The sequence below is a fragment of the Lepisosteus oculatus genome, chromosome 7, assembly GCF_040954835.1.
Source record: "Lepisosteus oculatus isolate fLepOcu1 chromosome 7, fLepOcu1.hap2, whole genome shotgun sequence".
Lineage (NCBI taxonomy): Eukaryota > Metazoa > Chordata > Actinopteri > Semionotiformes > Lepisosteidae > Lepisosteus > Lepisosteus oculatus.
In genome coordinates this window covers 56,620,036-56,643,412 of record NC_090702.1, presented here as the reverse complement: position 1 = coordinate 56,643,412, position 23,377 = coordinate 56,620,036, and the positions used below count along the sequence as shown (strand labels likewise).

Here is a 23,377-nt window from a genome sequence, read left to right as displayed (position 1 = left end):
CATCACAATATTTGTATCAAGTGTCTCCCCATAATTAATAGTTGACCAAACTATCCATCAATTTTCTAACTGCTTTATCACTGCAAGCAATGGATGCAAGGCAGGATACACCCTAGGTGGGACACCACTTAGTTGGAGAACACAAAGACACAGACACCAGGGCCAATTTTCCCAGTATCCAGTTAACCTACCAGTACTTCATGTCTTTGGACTGTGGAAGGAAACTGCAGCGGCCAGATGAAACCCATGCAGACAAGGGGAGAACGTACAAACTCCATGCAGATAGATATTCACCCCAGGAATTGAACAGAGAGCCCCAGTACTGCAAGGCAGCAATGCTATCCACTGCAGTTACTTAACCTATATAATAAAGTATTTTTAACAAGTTCAAGCAGGTAAGCTGCATCAGCATGAGTAGGCTACAAAGAAAGAAGCCAAAACTTGTTTCTTTTCTTCTCTTTTCAGCATGACATACACCTTTACTTGTTCCTATTTTAACAAGTCTTATAACAATCCTTTATACATAGTACAATGTCAACTTACAATTATTTATAACACTAGACAGAAGTTCTTTGGTTCAGTGCTCACCCCATTCTTTGGATCAAGTAGCCGATTCTTCACTTTGATACTGATTCAGTTCTTCAATACAGCACTGTCACACACTCATGTCTGCTGTGTTATCATGCATTGGTCTTTCTGTCTGCTGTATTAGTGCTAGAGCACACTTTCCAACAGGCACAGCTGTGTAGTGGCTGAAGAATGCTACCTCATAGCTCTAGCATCCTGGATTCGATCTGTAGGTTAAAGCAGGTCTTTCTGTAAGGAGTTTGCATGTTTTCCTTGACCACTCCGAGGCTCATGGATCCACCTGCTACAGGGCTGTAACCAGCTTCTCAATGCACAGCCATCGGCTGTGTATGGTTTTGCCTATTTGATATAAATGGAAGTTATTACCTCACAGTCGGAAGTCAATCTCACACAGCTGCGCCCAATCGCTACCATTACGACATGAGCTGTATATACTCCTTTCACACTCGTCTCAAGTGTGCCTCCCCTCCTCTCCACCCTGCAGCTGCCTGGAGTTCACTCACTCTGACTGGGGCTCAAGTCTCCAGGTGGTTGCTGGTTAACCAACCCAGACTTAAGCCAGACGTTTCTCACCAGACATTAATTCTTGGATGTTGTTGTCCCCAGTAAACTATGCTTATCAATCCAGATCAATAAAAATTAAATTAAAATTAGATGGTTAAACCCCTCCTCCCCACCTCCTTGAAAAGCTCGATGTATCTACAAGATCCTAGCGAGCAGAATTCAAGGCAAACCCTTTGCATACAAGCACAACAAAAGATTTTTTATGTACCGTCTCTTTCAAACAATAGTTCTTTCTTGGCAGTCTCACGTGGTTCGGATAATTGCACATAAGAAACTGGATTTGATCATCTCTCATCACTACAGCGCCGACAACAGTGACAGAGAAATCTGCACACCCTCCTGTGTTAACTGTGCCAAATGAACGATATACAGAGTGATAAAGGTCAGGAAGCTTTGATGGAATGTGAAGAAAAATACAATAATATGACTCTATACAGTAAATATTAATTTCACTAGGAATGACAACACCCCCAGCTTAAACCATCATGAAAGGATTATGGAGTGAAAATTTGTCATAACCCGCTTGGCTGAGGGCTGACCTCCTGGCAAAAGGACAAGGAGGTCAGGACCCCCATGCAAGGTGACCAAGGGGCAGCTGCAGAGGTGGAGATGGGGTGGAGGTGGGATACGTACGTATTTATAGCGTTCTGAGAGAGTAAAGCACGTCGGGAGTGATTGCTAATTACCGACGGCTGAGTCTGATTGAACTTGGTCGTTGTCATCCCTGCCGGACTTTCGTTATAAACTCCATTTAATTTATAATGGCAACATAAGCGATTCTGAAATTAAGCATACATTGCCAAAAATGATGATGATGATGATGATGATGATGATGATGATGATGATGATGATGATGATGATGGACGAAAGCACGGACTGTAAACCTGTTAACCTGAGTCGACGGGAACGATTTATTTGGGTAATTGTTATCACGAAGCACGAGTTATCCAACCTGCTGTCCGTGAACGCTGAGAAACTTGTGATGAAGGTCCGAGAACAAGCTGTCTGTCAGGGCAGGGCAGGACACTGTATCACAGTGTTAGAGAAGTAGGCAAGAGGCTCATTGTGAAGTTGTAGGACGCTGTGGAGGGGGGTGAGTTTTCCTGAGATCGGCACCAACCGAGAGAAAAGGCGCGGCCCGCTATCTATTCAGACCAGTCTGAACTAGTGAATAGGACCAGTAGTCACTAGGAAGCTGGGAGACATTATTTCAGGGATCCGCAGACAATCTGGGAGCCACGACTCGACAGCTACTGTAGATCGCGGGAAGAAACGGATTGATCTCAAAGACAGCTTTCAGTACGCGCACAGCAGCGACAGCGGCACACGTCTGATACCCTGCAATTCCTGGCGGACAAGACTCAGCACAGAGAAAAGTGTTTTAAGAAATATATACATACATTTGCTTGGGAATCATAGAATACCATTATAGATCACAACCTCCCCTTTTTATTGTGCAAAGAACAAACGAAAACGCGAAAAGCAGCGCTTCCTTGCTGAGGTGCGGGCCTTGCACCGGCGGGGCTCTTATGAGAAATAATGACTTTTTTGAGCTTGATCCAAACCGCAGAGCAGGCTCTGTGGGAGCAGATCGCGCTCTGAAGGGAAGCACAGTCCGTTTTCTCTCTGCTTTAATCATTCCTGATGAGCGCAGTCATTAATTAATGAGGCCTTAATGCGCCAGCCCTAAATAAATAAAATAATCGTCCTGTAAATATAACTTCGGGAAGTCTTCAGTCGAATGAACGTTCATAATTAGGGTCTGCAAAAAGGTAATGGGCAATCAACGCTCTCCTAATACACCGTGACTCTGATTCTTGTGTTGCGCTACACTTTGTAATTTCTAAGCAGTGAGCAGTAAGCGGAGTAGCTTCTCTCGCTCTTTTTTGGGGGGGTTATCACGATGTGGCAGCACAGTCTGCGAACCGCGAGTTCGTAAGGTCCCAGAAAATAATTTTAAGAAACAAGAAATACTTTGGATTTCGCCGGCACTTCCAGGACCGGACCGGACCCGGTTCGATGCGAATTCCCTGTCCTCTGTTGGGCGGTACAACCCAGATACCGTGCACGGAGCGCCACTGGAAATAACGAGGGGAATAATTTAGAAGGATTAGGCGAGACGCCGTAATTACAGCGAGAGATCCGCTCCGCTCGCTCCTGCCTTTTCCTTCCCTGCTTCCATTCACCCGCTCTTGTGCGCGAGAGGTGGAAAGATCCAGAGCGAGTGAGACTGGGGAAGGAGAAGGAGGAGGAGGAGGAGAAGGGGGGAGCGGTGGGGGTGTCTGAGCAGGAGAACAGCGAAACTACCAAGGAGAAACACAAAAGCTCGGGGAATGAGAACCAACTCCGGCTCGTCGGCGGCTGTTCCGGGCACGGCGTTTTGAAGGGTGCAGCAGCTGCACCCCGGCTCCCGGCCGCAGCTCGCCTCTCGGAGACCAGGTGGGTGCCCCGGCGTCCCGCGTTTCGGCTTTTTATTACCCGCGACTGCGTGGAACGGGAGAAGTGGGTCCCCCCCCCCCGAATAGCGCGTTCCTCTAATGTCGGTCCGAGGAATCAGCCGGCGCGGGAGGGCTCGCTTCGACGGCGAGGAGACCAGGTTGTTTCCCGTCGCCGTGCCGCGTAAAACGAAATCATCGCGAAGTGCGAACTGGCCGGCCCGTGGTGGACACTTGGCAAAGTGTTGCCTGCGGCTGGACACTGGGACCCACGGTCCTGACTTTTACAGCGCGCCTTCCGAAGATCCCTGCTCATTAAGGGCGTTAATGACCTTTTCCAGTTTTTAATTTGCCATTAGCGTGTCATTCGTGCGGATCACTAATAGTGATCAATGTCCCCTCGTTTGCCCGTGATGTGCAGCACTTATCCCGGCGTGCCGGAATAGTGAATTGTTGAAGTCTCCGTGTTGTGCCTGGCACTTGCTCCACGATGACACTTCGTCAGCGGAAAGCATTTCTGATCGCTTGGATCGTGGATGCGTTCTGGATAAGTTTAATTTCTGCACGTTGTAAATCGCTCTACATGAGAAGAGAAATTCGTCGTAAACAGGACATTTGCACGTTTTAAGAAAGTACGTGTACAGTATGCGCTGTACGTGTGGAGGAAGCTAAGGTTATTCTTTTTAAAGCCTGCTTGTGTCTAGGACTTCAGCATTGAAAATGCTTTTGATTCTTTCATTTCGTTTTGTTGAATGAAATGTTTAAAATGTCGATGACTGCTTTAGTATAGTCTGCTATTTCTAATAAATACATAGTTCATAATTATCCAACATTTACGAGGTTTAAGCACTCAACTATTATCTGTGAGAAAATCACTTAAATGGAACATATATACAGTATAAAGTGTTTTCGAATATAACAAATTGTACAGTACATGACATTTGCTGTGCAACTGTCGACGGGCAACATAGATGCGCACATTATAAGCGAGATGATGTAAAAAGAGAGATTTCTGTCTTGAAGGTATGAAATGCCTTCCGGGAAGCGTGATCCTGAGCTGACTGGCGTTCTGAAGTTCTGCCGAGAAAACCGGCCTTTCTCAAACCAGTGGGCAACTTTGTGTCCATGTTCTGTGCAACCAGGAGTTCAGGTAGTGGACAGGGAAAGGACTGTGTAACACATGTAGCGCTGTGCCTGTCTGCAGACGTTTCAGGGGCTGAAAGGAGGCTTAGTATCTATCCCTCTCTTTCAGCAACCATTATAACAATGAAACAACACGAAAACTCCGGGGTCTTCTGTACTGGAACTTAGGTTTCTTCTTTTTTTGTAACAGAATGACATTAAATGTGCATAATATCAGAATTTGTATGAATTACATATAAAAAGTTGAAAAAAGATAAACATTTTAACTGATCAACATATCAATTATACAATTAGCAGATTCCCACAATTTATAATCATATAATAATATACAGAAATATGTTTTTTTAAATAAAAATATTTAAGTATAATCTTTGTTGAATTGGAACACATGAACACATTTGCTATAACTTTTGTGACATGAGTCCAGACATTTTTAATTCTTTCATTTATTCCCAGGTGTTCTCTGTAAATCGACACAGTTTTCATGTGTCTGTTTTATCCTGTGACAGAGGAAAAGCCAACAGGTACAGTCAAGTCAGAGAAGATCAGATGAGCACATTTTTTATCCCAATTCCTTGGTTCTGTTTATCAGAAAGAACGTATTTCCATGTAACGCGGGCCGATCCAATCTGAAACGGGTCATCTACGAGTTTCGAGTTCTGGTTTTGCATAGGTGGGGGCTGCACACTGGTGGAGGTGGAGGGGATCCCCGTTACCTGCAAAGCACCCTGAGTGGAGTGTCCAGGAAAGCGCTATATAAGTGTAAGCAGTTATTATGATTATAGATTGTAACCTAATTAAGAACCTGCTGCTACATGTGCTACAGCTCCTGCATGTGCATCTAGCGCTCGGCCAGATCACTGCTCCACTGCCTGGTACCGCCCTTCACTGATCTTTACTGGGGCTTTCAGAGTTTCCCAACTTGTGCAACTGCAGGGCATCAAGCGCTGTGTTCTGCTGCCAGACCAATGGTGTTTCACAAACTGCGCTGTTAAGGGGGGGCTACAATTCCCAATTTCTCAAACCGGTTCTTAATCTTGGTAAGAACATAGATTAATTGAGGGTTTTGCAAAATGTTACCAATTGCGAATCAAGCACAAAAGCGGTGCGCTTTGTGAAAGTACTGTATAGTCAGCATGTTGCTGCCGGTCTCGCCACGGGTGAGAGAGAGAGTTCGTGAGAAGTGTGATGGGCCCTTCCCGCTCACTAGTCACTGCAGTGACTGATGTAGAGTTCTGTGACGTATGAGCAAAAAAGTACAGGCTCTGCAGCAGACATTTCACTGCAGAAATGTGCCAATGTGATCTGCATGCATGGTTAACAAGTAAGTCGTATTAGTTGGCAAAACTCTCGAAGTCGAGAACAATTTTTCTATTGGATTAAAAGAGATGTTCATAAGCCTAATTGTTTACAATGTTATAGGTAGGGCCACTTCATCTCTCCAGAAGTTTTGTTGCCTCGCTCTGAATTGTAGACAATGACAGCAGTGTGGCTCTGTGGATACGGTACATGGGAATTTTCTCCTGTAAATTGGAGGTTTTACATGTTACTGTGTACATTTTACTTTCCTTGTGGTTTGAAATATGCTCATTGATGCAGATTCTTTCTAACCCAGAAATATAAAAATAGTGTTGTGATTCCACCTCAATGTCTGCTGTTCTTCTCTGAGCTCCATTCATGGGGCGTCTCGGGCTGTGGGCTTTTTCAAGAATCCTGAGTGGAAATTGAAAACAGACTTCTGATATTTTAATGACACGCTAGCATTAGAACAGGTGTGTCACCTGCAGCTGTCCCAGTAACCTTAACAGTGAACAACTTGGTTATTCAAGCGGATCGCTCATTTCTTATTTTTAATAACATTTGAGAAGATGCAAATGTGTCTGAAACTAGATTACAATATGGGCTGTGTGTATGATGTGCTGGCTAGGCACCTTGAGTCACTGTTTGAGGAGATACTGTTAGATGAAGCTTGTTCCTCGTTTTGGTTAACTTTTTGTCAGCCTGAAAAATTAGAATAAAAGCGTTAATGAACATATTGTGGACATGCGTTTGAGTTAATTGACTCAAGTGGAAGAAGACTAAAAAAGCACAGGGCAGAAACCCCTTGAAGACACAGGGGTAACAGCCATTGAAATATTTTCTTTAAAGCATTGTGAGAGCACCTTCCAAGGCTCCTTGAGTAGCTGTCTGACAGGAGAAACAGTTTGTCCACGATCTGATCTGTGGACTGATCGTGTAAGCACAACAACACGACTGCGAGTCAGGCTGGCTTGTACCTTTGTTCTGGCTGGATGGTGATGTTGCAGTGCCTGGCATAATATTTCGTTTCGAGCACGAGGCTATAGAGGTGTCGAGCTAGAATCTGTTGGGATGCTCTGATCCAACAATTACTTGAATTGTGTAAAAACATCAATTACATAGCGAATGGATTTTAAAAACGGAGAGGTCAGGTGTTAAATGGAAAAATCGTACGTGAGATAAAGGAATTAATTTAACTACCTGCGCTTACCTGCTCTTAGAGTAATAGCAGAGTGAAAGACATCCTCACACACCACTCGCACGACTGTAAGTCATCTCACTTCTTCATCAAACTGCACTTTACAAACAATAGAAAACCCCTTTGGATGGTGGGAAATCTTTCACCCAGGAAAATGAAATGCACAGCAAACCTACCCCATCATAAAGGACTTAGTTTGGCAAGAACATGGACCAGGAGCTGCTGGGACAAGCGAACTCAGTGGTTTGATCGTGAATGTTACTGTGACAAGATATTGTTCTTTGTTTGTTCTTGTGGAGTTTTTCGAACTCTGCTGTCTAGACACTAGCAAGGTAAAGCAGTGTTTACATGTAATATGTAAAGTGATGAATATAATTTAATGATATCATAAATCATAAAATCATATCACGTAGAGTTTAAGATTTAATTATAGTTAAGATGTTTATTTTTGATTCCTAGCTTGACTGATGCATCAATTAATCGGACGTGTAAAATGGAGATGCATCGGTGGTTGAAAACGGGGTTCTTCAGCCCTGGGCCGGGAGAGGAGAACCTGAATTCAGAGATTAGGAAGATTTGTGTAAGCCATTGATCAATAAAGCAGAAAAGGCAAAGTCATGTTTCAATGAAGAGATCACTGACCGTCTAGATACGCTGAAGGATCCGCTGATTCTTGCTCATGTGATCTGGACTGTCGGCTGTGGACTTGATTATAGGTGAATCATTCCAGGCCTTAGAATGTGATTTCAAGGACAATCATTTATTGCTCCCCTGGACAGGGGCTGGAGACCCCTGGTTTAAAAAGTGTAGGCTGAGATACACCTGAAGTTCTGGACACCTGCTGAAGAGTGCAGTTCCTATAGTTTAATTCCGAATAAAAACCACCAGCTGTTGTTCAGCACTGCAGACAGGGTCACTGGGATTGTACTGCTCGATACTTCAATATACTGTACAACGACAGTGACGTACTCTGTTTCCAGTGTGTGGTCCGTCTGGGTTTTTGACCTTCGAGGTGTTGCAGTAGCGCTCAGTGCTCCAGGGTCTCTGGGCTGATTCTGCGCCCGCAGGCCTGTCCTCGTGGGGTGTGGTCTCCCCGTCTTCTTAGAGCCGGGGGTTTTCTCTGCATGCTCAGATTTCCTCCCCCCCTCCCCAAGCTTTGGTTTGATCGGCTGCTCTGAAGTTTCGGTTCTCCGGGGCCCTGCGGCGGACTGCTGTCCCATCCAGGTGGGCACGCCGGTGCGTCCGGGATGGGCTCTGGGGCGAGGCCATCGCCCTCGCCGGGATGAGCCACTCGCTGGAGGTATTGGACTGCCCTTCTGTTGACAGCAGCTCCACAAAGTCTGCACTTCACAGCACAGCCTCTGCTGTGCCCCGTGCTCACGAAAGTCATGCTACAAACACACGTGAGTTTTAAAACCTCGTCTGCATTTCTTAAGCTGCCGTGTGCAGCATTTGTCAGTAATGCAGAGATCAAATTGAGGAGTTCATCCTCCTGAAAATTTGTTACACAAGAACACAAAGGCCTTGATCTCTGTCGTCTCCCTGCGTGGGATACGATGTCAGTAGGAGGAGTGCAGAGATCCGCGTGACTCCCTGATTTCACTCTGAGCCGAGCTGGGACTCCAGCGTGAGATCCGCCCGACCTTACCTCTGGTGATGCTGTCAGTTATAACGGATACATCCTGGATTTGTTCAAATAATTATTTTCCCTGCTGTACGTCTTACTCTGATACAAGCTTTCCTCAACTCTGGAATATTCATCAAGCCACTGAGTCGGAAAGATTTCTAATGAGTTCCCGGAGCCGAACGTGTATTATTTCCCCTCCTGGATCTTCCCACTGTAAGTGATGTAAAGTAAAGGCAGCGCGCACACACAGATGAGCTGTCGAGCTGTTCTGCTCTGTCTCCCCAGCGTGCTGCCTGCAGTGTGAGGAGGAGCGGCGCGGGCGCGAGGAAGGCATGCTGTGGGTGCGCAGGTAGAGCGGGCCCCCGGGGAGACGGGACCCTGCGCGCCGCCGCGGTGCACCATGGCGTTCACCCTGTCGGAGATCATGGCGGCCAGGCGGCAGCACCAGCAGCAGCACGGCGCCCGGGCGGCGGTGGACGTGGATGAGTACAGCGCCAACCCGACCCAGGCCTTCACCTTCTACAACATCAACCAGGGCCGCTTCCAGCCCCCGCACGTCCACATGTGAGCCCCCCCCGCCCGCCGATGTCTGACCGCAGAGCCGCGAGGGCGTGTGGCTGCTCGTTAGCTTGTTGTCTGTGGATGTTCGATAACTCACGGGGCGGGGCTGCCTGGTGACCTGCTGGGCGGGGCTGCCTGGTGACCTGCTGGGCGGGGCTGCCTGGTGACTCGCTGGGCGGGGCTGCCTGGTGACTGGCCGGTTGAATAGCTGGGCGGGGCTGCCGGGTCCCACTGGGCGGGGCTGCCTGGTGACTGGCCGGGTGACCTGCTGGGCGGGGCTGCCTGGTGACCTGCTGGGCGGGGCTGCCTGGTGACCTGCTGGGCGGGGCTGCCTGGTGACTGGCCGGGTGACCTGCTGGGCGGGGCTGCCTGGTGACCTGCTGGGCGGGGCTGCCTGGTGACTGGCCGGTTGAATAGCTGGGCGGGGCTGCCGGGTGACCGGCCAGGTGACGTGCTGGGTGGGGCTACCTGGTGACTGGCAGCGTGACTCGCTGGGCGGGGCCGCCTGGTGACTGGCCGGGTGACCCGCTGGGCGGGGCTGCCTGGTGACCCGCTGGGCGGGGCTGCCTGGTGACCCGCTGGGCGGGGCTGCCTGGTGACCCGCTGGGCGGGGCTGCCTGGTGACTCGCTGGGCGGGGCTGCCTGGTGACTCGCTGGGCGGGGCTGCCTGGTGACTGGCCGGTTGAATAGCTGGGCGGGGCTGCCTGGTGGATCTGACGGTGGGCTGATGTGGATCTATGTTCTAATCAAGAGATGTTCTTCAGGACCTACAGGGTCCAGGGGCCTTTTGTATGTGGAACTTGCACACTGCAGGTGGACTCCAGACCAAGCTTGACCTCGACTTGTGTTCTGCTTAGCTCATTAAGACCACTGACTGGTTCTTGAAATTCATGACTTCAGATTTGTGTCAGGCATGCACCTACACAGGATGTAACTTTGACTTGAACATTTATTAATGGCTGAGCAAACACTTAGAGAAAGAAAGCTGAAAACTGCAGTTCAATTTAGTCATGTTTACAGACCAGCTTTCTGTTTTTTATCGAGTATAGATATTTTTCTAAATTACCGTGAAATTAGTTTGGTCATCCTTATGCTTGAGTTCACAAGGCCCCCAGAATGGCAGGCACTCGTTTCCGTTTATAAATAATCAAGAAGAACACGAGATAGGTCACAAAAGCATTTAGGATACAACTTTGGTTGCCAGTAGTTCATTGATCTTGGCACCTTTGTTCATAACGTGTTTGTGGTTTTCCTTGTAAAGGCCTCAGTCCTCACTGTTCACCTCATGTTGCTGTAGAATCACCCCCGGTGTCAATTCAGTTGTTTGGTCAAATTCTTAGCTGATGAATATAAATGGAAAGTGTATTTAATACTTTGGCATTAACTTGCCTGACCGAAGATCATCGCCGTCACAACCCCCTTTACACAAGGAATGAGCCAGGGAGGCAGCTGAGAGGATGCAGCCGAAGTGGAGGAAGTGGCGCAAGAGAGGATGGAGCACAGCTCTGTGTGCAGCCAGGGAGTATTTATACGAATGAGAGTGGAAGTGTGAGATAACAGTTTGATCTCCTCCTAAACCTCTGTTAAAGAACAACTTTTGGAAGGATGAAACTGACTGTCCTTCATATCCAAGCCTGCTTACTTTCTCCTCAAGGACTAAATATCAAGGTTGATTGAAGAACACAGTTCTCCTGTGTTCTCACCCACTATAGACCTACAGATGTGCTCTGGGGTTATTCTAGTTTTGTTCATTGCAGTAGCCTTGGACTGTAAATTATATTTACAGAAAATCTATACTCACTGTTCTGTTGTTTTTTCAAAGGAACGTGCTTTAGATATTACCGACACTATTTTTGTCAAGTAAGACAAGACATTCCTAACTAGTCTGTAGTAATGTCATGAACTAATGTGTCACATACTGGGTTTTAGGCTTCTGAAGTGAAAAGTGAAATGTCAAAACAAAGTATTTTCAACCCATTCTTTCATTTCATGCATAATGTTTCAGAACCTTACAACCCTTTTTAAAAAAAAACTATAGTAATGGCACTTACAGAAAGGAATGATTTTTTTTATCATAGGTGTGACTGAAAACTGCAGGTGGTGATTTTATCATGCATAATTCATACATTTCTAAAGTTTCGGTGTGAATTTGCATTGATAAATAAAAATGGAGGCTTCATCACATGTAAGGGTACATACAGTAGGCATGATTATTCTTTGTATTAGTGCTTCTTAAAGTGTTTCTTCAAAGCATTTACTGATGCTGTATAAATGATCAATGCCATATTTACAACAGGTAGAAGGTTAATGAGCAATTGCAGTTAATTAAATTAAAGGTGATATTTTATAAAATGTCATGCAGCCTGCTTCTTCTTCATCTGTTACAGATAAGAAAGCCATTTCAGTTAGACTAGGAGGCCGTGCCAGTGAACGCAGTTACTGCTATCGATCAGAGATTATCCTCCTAGTGTGCCAAAGACATAGAAATCCTTTAAAAAAAAACTTAGCTGGTTAACAGGATTCTTACTGAAAATATGTGTCATATAGCTGTTGGGTTATTGTCTGTTGTTAAAATAAGCCAAACTCTTTCAGTGATTTTCCCCATACTATTCAGCAAACCTTGCGTTAACACGAGACCGGAAGGTTGCATGAGACAGGGCTGCACAGCAGGTCAAGTCTGGAGACGACAGCAGGAGTAGCTGACGTTCAAATTGAGTTCTTCCAGTAACTTTTCAGTTCAGCTCCAGTGACACTAATTGTCTTTTACTACCAAAGTGTAGCTGTGCCCACCTGTGTTACTTTGTAATCATGTTTTTTTGACTGTTTTTTCCACTTGCAAAAAATAAATCTACATGTAGGTTTCAAATTAATAAATGTTTCATCCTCCAGCATGCAGTGTTTGTACAGGATGTTATATAAGGTTACAATGAGGGTGAGACTTTGAATAATTGTTAATTTTATTCTTCAGACATATAAAGTTCCACCTATCTCTTGCATTCTCTGACAGTTATTAAGGAATTTCAGGGATGACACTTCTAATAAGAATGTCCTGCACACATTTCTCATCCAGTGTGATGATCAGAAAGCAGATTAAAATGAGCCTCAACAACACCGCGGTTCTCGGACTTCACCGCTTGTGTCTGCAAAGTGCCGAGGTTGGGCAGCCCAGGTTCTCAGATGTCCTGGGTAACCGCAGGCTTGCTTTCTCTCCCATCCGCACTGCCCCTCCTGTGAGGCGCTGTTGAGCGTGAGTCCGTCAGCAGATCAGCTTACGGACAGGTTTGTCTTACACACAAGGAAGGCTGAGAACGAGTTAAATGGTCTAAAATAAGCAGCATCAGCATGCCTCATGTTTCTGAGAATATTGGCTGAGCTAGAAGCGTGGTGTATCAAGGGACCCTGAAGCACCTGAGACACGTTCCACTGTTCTGTACTGTGTACTGCGATATCGCTGCCTTCTAAAGCTCTGAATGCCAAGAATCCTAAGCTCTTGTTTCTGTAGGTTTAACTACCTCATAGCGAATGAGGAGAGAATCCTAAAAGTCAAGCGGACATTACTCTTTACTGCTGTCAGCTATATTTAAATGTTTGAACCATATAGTCATGATCAGGATCCTGAATGCATATCTGGAATTCTGCTTCTGCCTGAATAGATGTTTAAGGACATCTGGCATAATTAATTGAAAATGATTTTACAAGTTACAGAATATCTCCCAAATGCAGAATAGAGAAAAAAATACACAGGCAGTATTTTTCACTCAGTCTCTGCAGTGACAGGACTCTAACTTGGCTGAGGTCATTCGTGGTGTACCACAGGGTCCTATTTTAGGTCCACTAGTTTTTTGGATTTCCATCAACAATTTCTGGAATAGTTTTCACAGTTGAGGAATTCCCAGAGACACAAAGACAGAAGTGTGAGAAACACTGTAGAAGCAGCTAAAAAGTTACAAAAGGACTTAGACTAGAATCCAGTTATTTCCAGTTGTGTTCTTAATGTTCACTTCTGTCCTCTGGCTTAAACACCATTCAGGTTAGGAGAGGCATCTGGTAAATGAAAATTATTCTAAACTAATGTGAAGTACTAATTCAAATACTGAGATTGTACACAACTAGCATGAGATGGGAAGTACTTATCTTGAAGAAGAATCTGTGAAGTAAAGATTAAAGTTGTCTATGCCAAAATTTTTCAAACGTAAGAAAGGTTGCAAACGTCCACCTGTCCCCTCTGGGTTGTTAGGTTTCTAGTAGTTAATTGATCTGAGGCTATTAAACAGCTGGTTCTTGAAAGAAGCCAGGGTACATAGCTGGCCATGGCTTGCTCCACACTCCCACAACCCTTTGTGTACAGAAGGGCCTTCTGTTTGTCGTTTTAGATGCACTACCCCTTAGTTTCCATTTCTGACAGGGTCTCCCATCAATCTGAGATATTGGTGTCCTCATGTGAGTCCTGCACTCAGCAGATTCAATCTCTGGATCCAGCTCGTGTTGTTGGAACACTTCTGGTGAAGGAGCTGAAGACTCCAGACCTAAAGAGGCTGCGCCTTTCAGAGAACTCGGGGGTGGGGGCTGGCCTCGACTTCGGCTCTGCGGCCCGGGAGCTCGGACACGCTCGCCAGAGCCGCGTCTGGTGGAAGCGTCTCTAGCATCTAGCGACGATGTCTTTGCCCTCGCTTGTCACGCTGTTCGATTCACCCGCAGACGGATTTTTCAGTTAAAACATTGTGCGTTTTGCCGTCTTTCACTTTCCTTCCCAAGCCCGTGTTTCAAAGGCACCGTGTGCATGGAAGAATAGCGGTGCGTCTGCTGGCCCGTTGCTGCACCCTGCCCCTGCGGTAGGAGGTGTCATAGCTGTGCATATCAGTACCCGGAAGCGGGTCAGAGTGCTGACCTAAAGCCATCTGTCCCCCCCCGCTCTGCAGGGTTGACCCGCTGCCGCACGACGCTCCCAAACCTCCCGGCTACACCCGCTTCGTGTGCGTCTCGGACACCCACTCCCGCACCGACGCCATCCAGATGCCCTACGGAGACGTGTTCATCCACGCCGGCGACTTCACGGAGCTCGGCCTGCCCAGCGAAGTCAAGAAGTTCAACGACTGGCTCGGTAAGGGCGCTCTCTCGCTCTGGCTCGGCTCGGCTCGGCTCGGCGGGCCTGTCTGTAGCGCGGGGGGGCGCAGGGAGCTGAGGCGAAGTTTCAGTCGTTGGGGTGTCGGGGGCGCCAGCTCGGGGAGACTGCTCTGCGTGTGCGGGAGGAAAGCTCTCGGCACTGCCGGCTTATTATTAGAAACGGAAAGTATCTATTTTTTATCATTGTCAACGATATATGCAGAGAAGGCAGGATGATTTCAGATGTATCTGAAGGCTTTTTGACACTCTTTTATGAGGTGTTCGTATTTTCATAGTGCTCTTTTTTCCGGCGTGCGAGAGCCTATAAATATTTATAAGCTCAATTCCGTTTGGGCCTGGGCTCTTTGTGTTTCCCCTTGGAAGGAAACCCTTTCTTTTTCAGGAGATATTGTGATTTATTCAGGAACTTGGTGGCAATCTCGGGCGATTTTATAAAGTACAGCGATATTGTCATGTTTTTTTTTTCAGATTTATTTAGCTGTTTTTGGAAGGAGATGTCTTCCCCACACAGGTTGTTTTAGAGCTAGAAGTGCTTTTTTTTTTTTGTTCATGCCTCTCAAGGCATCATTGCAAGTGTCACTCAGACCAGCGCAGGCAGCAGCACAGAATGTGGCAGTGAACCCCGGGCACCAGCTGGAGTGTGCCCGTGTGCAGGGGCGCCCCCTACGGGCAGGGCTGTGGACACGCTGCCAGCGAACCCCGGGCACCAGCTGGAGTGTGCCCGTGCGCAGGGGCGCCCCCTACGGGCAGGGCTGTGGCTCGCTGGCAGTGAACCCCGGGCACCAGCTGGAGTGTGCCCGTGCGCAGGGGCGCCCCCTACGGGCAGGGCTGTGGCTCGCTGGCAGTGAACCCCGGGCACCAGCTGGAGTGTGCCCGTGCGCAGGGGCGCCCCCTACGGGCAGGGCTGTGGCTCGCTGGCAGTGAACCCCGGGCACCAGCTGGAGTGTGCCCGTGCGCAGGGGTGCCCCCTACAGGCAGGGCTGTGGCTCGCTGGCAGCGTGTCCACAGCAGTGACATGCACAGAGCCCTGTCTCATGGCTGGGCTACTCATGGCAAATGTGATTCCTTGCAGAACAAAAAAAATAAATAAAATCTCATTTGTTTCGTCAATGCTACAGTGATTTTTTTTAAAACAATTTGGAATTTCGGATTTCGGAGCACATACTGTAGATCAGCAAAGGCTTCTTTCTAACCAGCATATGTGCTCTGTGAGGGTAGTGTGCCAAGCAGCAGTGCCGGGTGTCTGTGAGCCTCAGGATGTATTGCTGCTTGCAGATAGCTGTTATCCACAGTTCATTAACACGTTCCCTGGCTCTTAATGGTGACTTAAAGCTACAGTCCCCCTTGGTCTTTTTGGATGTCGTGTGGTTCTTTGAAATCTGTTTATTGCACCAGAATCGCCCTTTGTTCAGCATTCAGTGCGCCCCGGGTGCTGTGTGTCGAGCCAGGCCCCCTCTCCTCTCATTCGCACGCCTCTCTTCCCACTGGAAACGCTGCTAAATTAGTTGCTCACTGCATTTTGTCAGTCCTTAACACAGTACTGTATTACCGTCCACAGTTCTGTAAAAGCTGTGGTTTGTGATGTCGCCCAGCCACAATATAAAGTACTTAAAGCAGTTATGAGAAGTTTATAAGCCCATTGAAAAAAAACAAACACTGGGTGTCTCTTTTTTATTTAATTATGGTCTAGTTTCATTCAGTCTTATTGAATATTATGTTTTTGTCATTTTAATCTGTGCTATTAAATTTTTAATTTTGCTTTGAATATTCAGCTTGTGCTGTTACTTCATGTCTTGCTTGGTCTCTTCTTCTTCTTCTTCTTCTTCTTCTTCTATTACTATTTGTTGTATAGGCAAAAACAAAGCAAGACTGATCGGTATCCCCCATCACAATCCGACCAGAAGCCTTATAGAGCAGCTTCAAATTATTACAAACAAGAGAGGTGCTTAAATACGAATAGTTAAAAAAGAATGGGAGTTTGTAACATATTAAGGATCTTCTTGTTTGCCAGTGTCCTTCAGTTAAATTCCTCTTTGATGATGAGGAGTTTGCAAAGTTCGTTAGGTAGAAAAATGGCAGTTCTGCGCCTGTCCTGTTGAGGGCTGAACTGATGTGTGAGGAGGACATGTGATTGTGGCTGCACTCGCTCTGCTGGCGGTGGTGACCTGCGACCCCCCCAGCTCCACGCGGGGCAGAGGGCAGCCGGCGATGACCGAGAGCCTGCCGTGCCGGGGAACGTGCTGGAGCAGGATGTTCGGATGTTTTTGTGTCTGTGCTGCGCTGGGGCTACGGCAGGGCCCGACGGGACGAGACGTCCCAGTGTCTCCAGGATGAGCCGTGGAGCGTGGGGCAGAGGACAGAAGGGGAAGAAAAAGCAGGAGGCAAACAGGAGGCACATCGTTACACAAAGTGTTGTACTGTAGGAGTGTGGAACAAGCTATCAAGCCATGTTGTTGGACCCTAGACGTTTTTCAAGAAATGCTTGGATGTCACCTTCGGATCAGTTAGCTTTTAACTTCCAGATGGGTTAAACAGGCTACATGGCACAGGTGGAAACTATGAGGAAGTGAATTTAAAACTGGCACTAGCTAGGTGAGCGCAGATGGGTTAAATGGGTTTAAGACAACTTAAAAACAAGAACATGCATCTTTAAAATAGGGGCGAACTTGTCATCTGTGACTGTTGACACACCTAGATTTCTTCTGTTTGGTGCAGACTTTGAATTTAGATGTGATTGGAGGAGAATGTAAAGCAAAGAAGCTCTCCTGTCTGTCAGTGCTAATGAAAAACAGAGACTGCCAGTGCAGACTCCCTTTCCAGTTTGTGACTGCTAGCAGTTGTCCTTGCCAGTGTTTAAAATAGACCTGTAATAGGGCAGGTGTTTTCATGACAAGCACTGGAGCTTTGGGGGCGTCACCGTGAGGTTCTGACGGTGTTACTGTGAGGTTGATCGTGAGCAGTGTTATGCCCCGCCTGTCAGTGGGTAGCGAGTGTTAATGTAAGGCCTCAAAAATATGGCCGTACCTCCAGCTCGGAGAAATACTGAATACTGAAACATTCCCATGAAGTTTTCACTCTGACAGCACATACTCTGCTCGAGTCTTGTTCGGTGCTTTTAGTCTTTCGGCGATGGTGAACACAGCAACTCCGCACAGTGTGTGTGTGGGGGGGTGTGTGTAGTGTGTGCGTTCACAGCACAGGTGTGGAACAATAGGGCCCTCTTTGTCAAGTGTGTTGGAAGAGAAAAATGACTTTGACGTTGTCTCACAGTCGAGCAAGAAGCTAGTAGAAGCTCAGATGTAAATCTGGAATATGTACAAGAATCTCATTTCAGTTTTTTTTAAAGCCTAAAAGCAAATGTGCTGGTAATACTTTGCAGGCTTTGCAAATTCCCTCAGTAATTGTCGGCTGAGCGTTTGGCTCTTAAAAGCCGTGTGTTCTGGGCGCGGAATGAGCTGCCTCACGTGATGGCCTGACAGATTCTTTACAGGGAGACAGTAACTAGCAGATGTTTATTTGAGAAGGTAACCTGACAAGGCTTTCAGGCAGGTGCTGAGTGACGGGACGGAGCAGGAAAAGCGTTTCTTTACTGTAAACTGTGATGCTCTCCGCTGAGACCACCTACATGGCTGAGCTGATCCAGGGCTTCTCCGTCTTTTCGTCTTGCTCACTATTATGGCTAGCTAGGCAGAGAGGCATGTGGGAGTCTTCTGGAGCTCTTGTGAAAGAGCGCTGATGGTAACCATGGCTTTTGTGCGAGCAGGCAATGACAGAGTCGAGCCGACTCTTCTCGCTGCCTGGGAAAGGGGTCTGAGTGCTCACAGGGTTTTGTTGAATCCTTTTAGATGCTTTTGTGGACTGTGGCTCTGAAAACGTCAGCTGCCCCTAAATCTTTTACCTGCTTCTTCCTCAGTGTGAATTTTCCCTAAGTTCTCACGAGACACAACGAAGCACATTTGCCAGGGAGCAAAACCAAAAGGCGGTTCTGTTCTACTAGTGTGACTCAGCGTGTCTCATGGCTGCATTCGGATAAATCTAATTATCGTGGCATTGAAGAAGAAGGCGGCCCGCCTCCCCCTGATTAACGTGCTGTGTGCTCGGCTGAGCAAGTTTACAAGACGTTCAGCCCCGAGAGAAAAGATTGTGAGCACCCAAGATGGATATGAAGAAGATCACTTTATTGGCTATACACAATTTCTTGCATTAGGAATTCATCTTTTCGCAGACCCCAGCTTGCTCTCCATGAGACACACAGACAGGGAGAGAAGCTGGGGGTCAGAGCGCAGGGTCAGCCATTTATACAGCACCCCTGAAGCAGTTGGGGTGAAGGGCCTTGCTCAGGGGCCCAAGAGTAGGATTCCTCTGCCGGCTGCAGGATACGAACCAGCAACCTTCCAGCCACAGGCGCAGATCCTGAGCCACAGAGCCACCACACTGCCGAGTCTGGGGAGTGGAGTGGGGAGTGTGATGAGTATTGTTAAATAATAACTTTATAATAAATAATAAATAAATAATGACAAAATCAAAATAATACCAAAGTGAGAAAACTGAAATCAAGATGAAAATAACAAGGATGGCTATGTGGAGCAGTAGTCTGCATTGCTGCCTTGCAGCGTGGGGGCCCTGGGTTCAGTTGCAGATGTTGCTCTCTGTGGAACCCGCATGTTCCCCCTGTGTTCATGTAGGTTTCCTCCCACAATCCAAAGACAGGCTGGTAGGTTGATTGGATTCTGAGAAAACTGGCCCTGGTGTGAGTGTGTGTGCCTGTGCCCTGTGATGGACTGGCAGCCCATGCAGCCTGTACCCTGCCTTGCGCCCATTGATTGCTGGGATAGGCTGTGGCTCATTCACGACCCTGAACTAGCAGAAGCAGTTAGGAAATGGGAGGGAAAAAAAAAGGAATCATTTTAAAATGAGTTTAACAGCTTTGCTGTTCTAAAGGGAGGTTTGTGGGGGTGCTAAGTTTTGGGGGAAAAGTCTGGTGTCGTGCTTGGTTAAATTGTCTTCGTACGGTTCTGTATAACCATCCCGGCGCTGTCTGAGATGTAAAATAATTAACCGTATTTAAATCCTGGCACGTGTTGGACCACTGATCTGTAAAACCAGCCATACACTTCCGAACAAACAGAAAGGAACACAGTCAGATTTCTTCATCGACAAACTCATTTTCACATCCTTTTCAATCCCTGATTGGCAGCCATGGTGTGTTTGGTCAATACTCCGGCTCCAGTTTTTGTCGTTTTCGTGTTTGATTCCATTACTTTCTTTTGAGCCGCAAGGAAGGCTGAGGGGTTCTGGGATGATTCAGGCTGAGATTTGAAGTGCTATTTGTTGTACAAAGCTGCTTTTGAAATGAAAGACAAAGCCACAAAGACACACCGACTAATAACAACAGCCACAGAGCAGCCTTTAAGAAAATAAACAGTTTTAATAAAAGTGGTATTTCATACGCTTACGTTTCCCTAATTTCCCCTAGATGTTTGGAATTCAGTTGATTGCTGTTAAATCTTTTGCCCTTTGAAAGTGCGGAAACGTGCGAGATGTTCGCTTCCTTCTCTTGGCAATCTCACGAAGAGCTGCTCCAGAGCAGCATTACTTCACCGGGGCGGGGGCCCATCGCTGCGGGAGCGGGCCTCTCCTGGCTTGGCGATGGTGCCGTGGCGAGTGCAGTCGAACAGAACGTGTCTCCGGCGCAGGGCGCGGCTGCCAGACGCTGCTCTCGGCTCAGCAGCTCCGCTGTTCCTGCACAATCCTTCTTCCCGCTGCCCGGCTAAATGACAGACCGCACCAGGGAGGGAGGTGGGCGGGCCTGGAAACAAAGCTGCCAGCAGCACTGGTGCTTCCTGAGCACTCGCAACAGCTGGTGGCTGTCACCCTCTCCCCTTGCGGTCAGTAGGCTGAAGTCCAGGAGGGTTTCCCACCCGGGTGTCCTCGGTGTACAGGTTTTGTGTCTTTAGCCTACAGGCCTGGTCTGAGGCCTCTGGAGTAGCGTTTTATGTCCCCAGTGTTCATATAAGAGATATGAACGCTGTGCTGGAGAAGTTTGTGGTTCACTCGCACACTGGTGTCTGTAATGTACTGAGAGACATTAAAAACGCGACAAATTCTATCAGTTCCAACAGTCATTTGCTATGTCTTTCAATGCCTCTCGGTTTACATGAATCATTTATATCCTAAATACTGATGACTGACGTGCCTGGGATTGCTTCGGTGTCTTTTTTAGTCTTTTTAGGACACCAAATTGGTTCAGACTGCAGGAGAGGCAGGATTTTTCTGGTGCTCGGGAGAGTCTAGAAGCTACCCAGTGATCTTCTGGGACATCGAAGCCAGGCTGCAGATCACAGAACCCTGTTTCTTGCTGCTTCCTGGGGAGTTTGCTGGGAATGATTGCCAAGGCAGCTCCTGCCAAGAATCTGCAGTTGAAAATGTCTTTCAGCCTCCTCAAAGTCTTCAGCTTCTCCTCACCTGTTTTTATGGTGTCACTGCTGTGGAGCGATTATGCTTAAGTCCAGTAATCTGTTCTATGAGACAGTTTTGAACAGTGTGTGGTGCAGTTCTCTTAAGACAGTATCGAGCAGATTACGGACAGTAAACTGTTATCATTTTTTATCAAATTAAATTTTATCGCGCAATGCATATATGTCGCAAGGAGTGTCCACACTCCAACATAAAATCTCTACTACGTTACAAAAAGTTCTTGAAGGGGTGATTGTCCTTTTTCAGTCTGTGCAAGTGGTTGCAGGGGCTGGATGTGCACAGTTTAGGAGTCCCTTTAAGCCCCACCACTTGCTGTTGTCTGTGTCTCTTTTCCCTGTCCTGGTTCTGAATCTGCGGTCGTCCAGTCCTCCGCACAAACTCAGAGGAACAAGTTCTCCCTCCTTAGTCCCTGTACAGGGCCCACAGCCCTTTTGTTATATACACATAGATTATTTGGTAGGAAATATTATGTTAAGTGCAAAATACCCACTCCAAAATAAACAGAAACCATCCATTTTATCACTGCTCCTTCCAGTTCAGGGTGGTGGGGGAGCCGTAGCCTATCCCAGTGAGCAACAGGTGCGAGGCAGGGTACATCCTAGATGGGACACCAGTCCATTGCAGGCGAGACAGACACAGACACGAACACACTCACACCCAGGTCAGTTTTCCCAGGTGCCAGTTGACCGCTCATCACGTCTTTGGACTGTGGGAGGAGCCTGAAAACCAGATGAAATACTGGACAAAAAGTCAGACCGTGTCCTTTTTAAATATCACCTCAACAAGCTCGTCGTGACTGAAGCTGAAAAGCAGCTCCATACCAAGTGGCGTGCTCTCCAGCTGAGGTGTGTGATGTCGTTGCAGGTACCCTGCCCTACGAGTACAAGATCGTCATCGCAGGAAACCACGAGCTGACCTTCGACCAGGAGTTCATGGCGGACTTGATCAAGCAGGACTTTTACTATTTCCCCTCCGCGTCCAAGCTGAAGCCCGAGAACTACGAGAACGTCCAGTCTCTCCTGACGAACTGCATCTACCTGCAGGACTCGGAGGTCAGCGTGAGGGGCTTCCGAGTGTACGGCTCGCCGTGGTAAGTGAGCGCGGGTGACAGCGGCTTCCTCTCTGCTCCCCGGAGGCTGGGGCAGTCCAGCGGGAAACGAGGAACACTTTTCCACCTGCTGTACTGATAGATGCTAAACGAGCAAGACTTTTCCGCTTGCTGTACTGATAGATGCTATACCTTGAACTTGCATCTACTTATGGGCGATTTTCCTCTTCGCTGCCATCGCTGTTCGTTATCTGCTCCGCGTGTAGCTCCAGCACAACATTCACTCCTCCAGGAAGTGAAAACTGGAATTCAGGAAGTAGCCCAGATGCACAAAACCTGCACAGAATTTCTCGTCCACTAGCGACTGTCCGGTCTGAGCTCTCCCTCTCCCCTAGTGACTGTCCACTCTGAGCTCTCCCTCTCCCCTAGTGACTGTCCACTCTGAGCTCTCCCTCTCCCCTAGTGACTGTCCACTCTGAGCTCTCCCTCTCCCCTAGCGACTGTCCGGTCTGAGCTCTCCCTCTCCCCTAGTGACTGTCCACTCTGAGCTCTCCCTCTCCCCTAGCGACTGTCCACTCTGAGCTCTCCCTCTCCCCTAGCGACTGTCCACTCTGAGCTCTCCCTCTCCCCTAGCGACTGTCCGGTCTGAGCTCTCCCTCTCCCCTAGTGACTGTCCACTCTGAGCTCTCCCTCTCCCCTAGCGACTGTCCGGTCTGAGCTCTCCCTCTCCCCTAGTGACTGTCCACTCTGAGCTCTCCCTCTCCCCTAGTGACTGTCCACTCTGAGCTCTCCCTCTCCCCTAGTGACTGTCCACTCTGAGCTCTCCCTCTCCCCTAGCGACTGTCCGGTCTGAGCTCTCCCTCTCCCCTAGTGACTGTCCACTCTGAGCTCTCCCTCTCCCCTAGTGACTGTCCACTCTGAGCTCTCCCTCTCCACTAGCGAGTGTCTGGTCGGGGCTCTTGCCTGTGTTGGGGAGTTCAGACTTCAGCGTTTTCTTCAGCGTGTGAAATGTTGTTCAGTAGGATTTAAACCTGAAAAGCAACCTGGCCACTTTTTTTCTCCTGATTATCACCTTGGTTGCACTGGCCGTATGTTCTAGTCGATGTTGTGTTGCAAGATAACCAATAAGTATGCAAGCAGTGCTTCTTCATCTGCAGACAGCCTGTTTCCGCAAACCCAGTGGTCATTCTGCTGCTGCCAGTAGTCGCATTTAAGACGAGTGAACCAGTTCAGCAGATGGCGCTGCAGGGTCAGGGCGTCACTTTGGTAGAAGTTTATCTTAGTCTTATCAGCCATGAAACTTGGTTCCCAAA

General features: G+C 47.7%; 1 protein-coding gene across 2 annotated transcripts in view; it reads left to right on the top strand.

Annotated features, from left to right (window-relative positions):
* Positions 1-2,716: 2,716 nt before the first annotated feature.
* mpped1 (metallophosphoesterase domain containing 1) overlaps positions 2,717-23,377 on the top strand; it is a 54,612-nt gene continuing 33,951 nt past the window's right edge. Inside the window, exons 1-4 of one of the 2 annotated variants that reach the window (XM_006633055.3) lie at positions 2,717-3,591; positions 9,140-9,418; positions 14,335-14,516; positions 21,881-22,106. In XM_006633055.3, the coding sequence (XP_006633118.1) occupies positions 9,255-9,418; positions 14,335-14,516; positions 21,881-22,106 (572 nt within the window). In that variant the 5' untranslated portion in view covers positions 2,717-3,591; positions 9,140-9,254. Of the gene's footprint in view, positions 3,592-3,669; positions 3,749-9,139; positions 9,419-14,334; positions 14,517-21,880; positions 22,107-23,377 lie in introns of those variants that run through there. The other variant, XM_015351908.2, reaches the window with a different exon arrangement.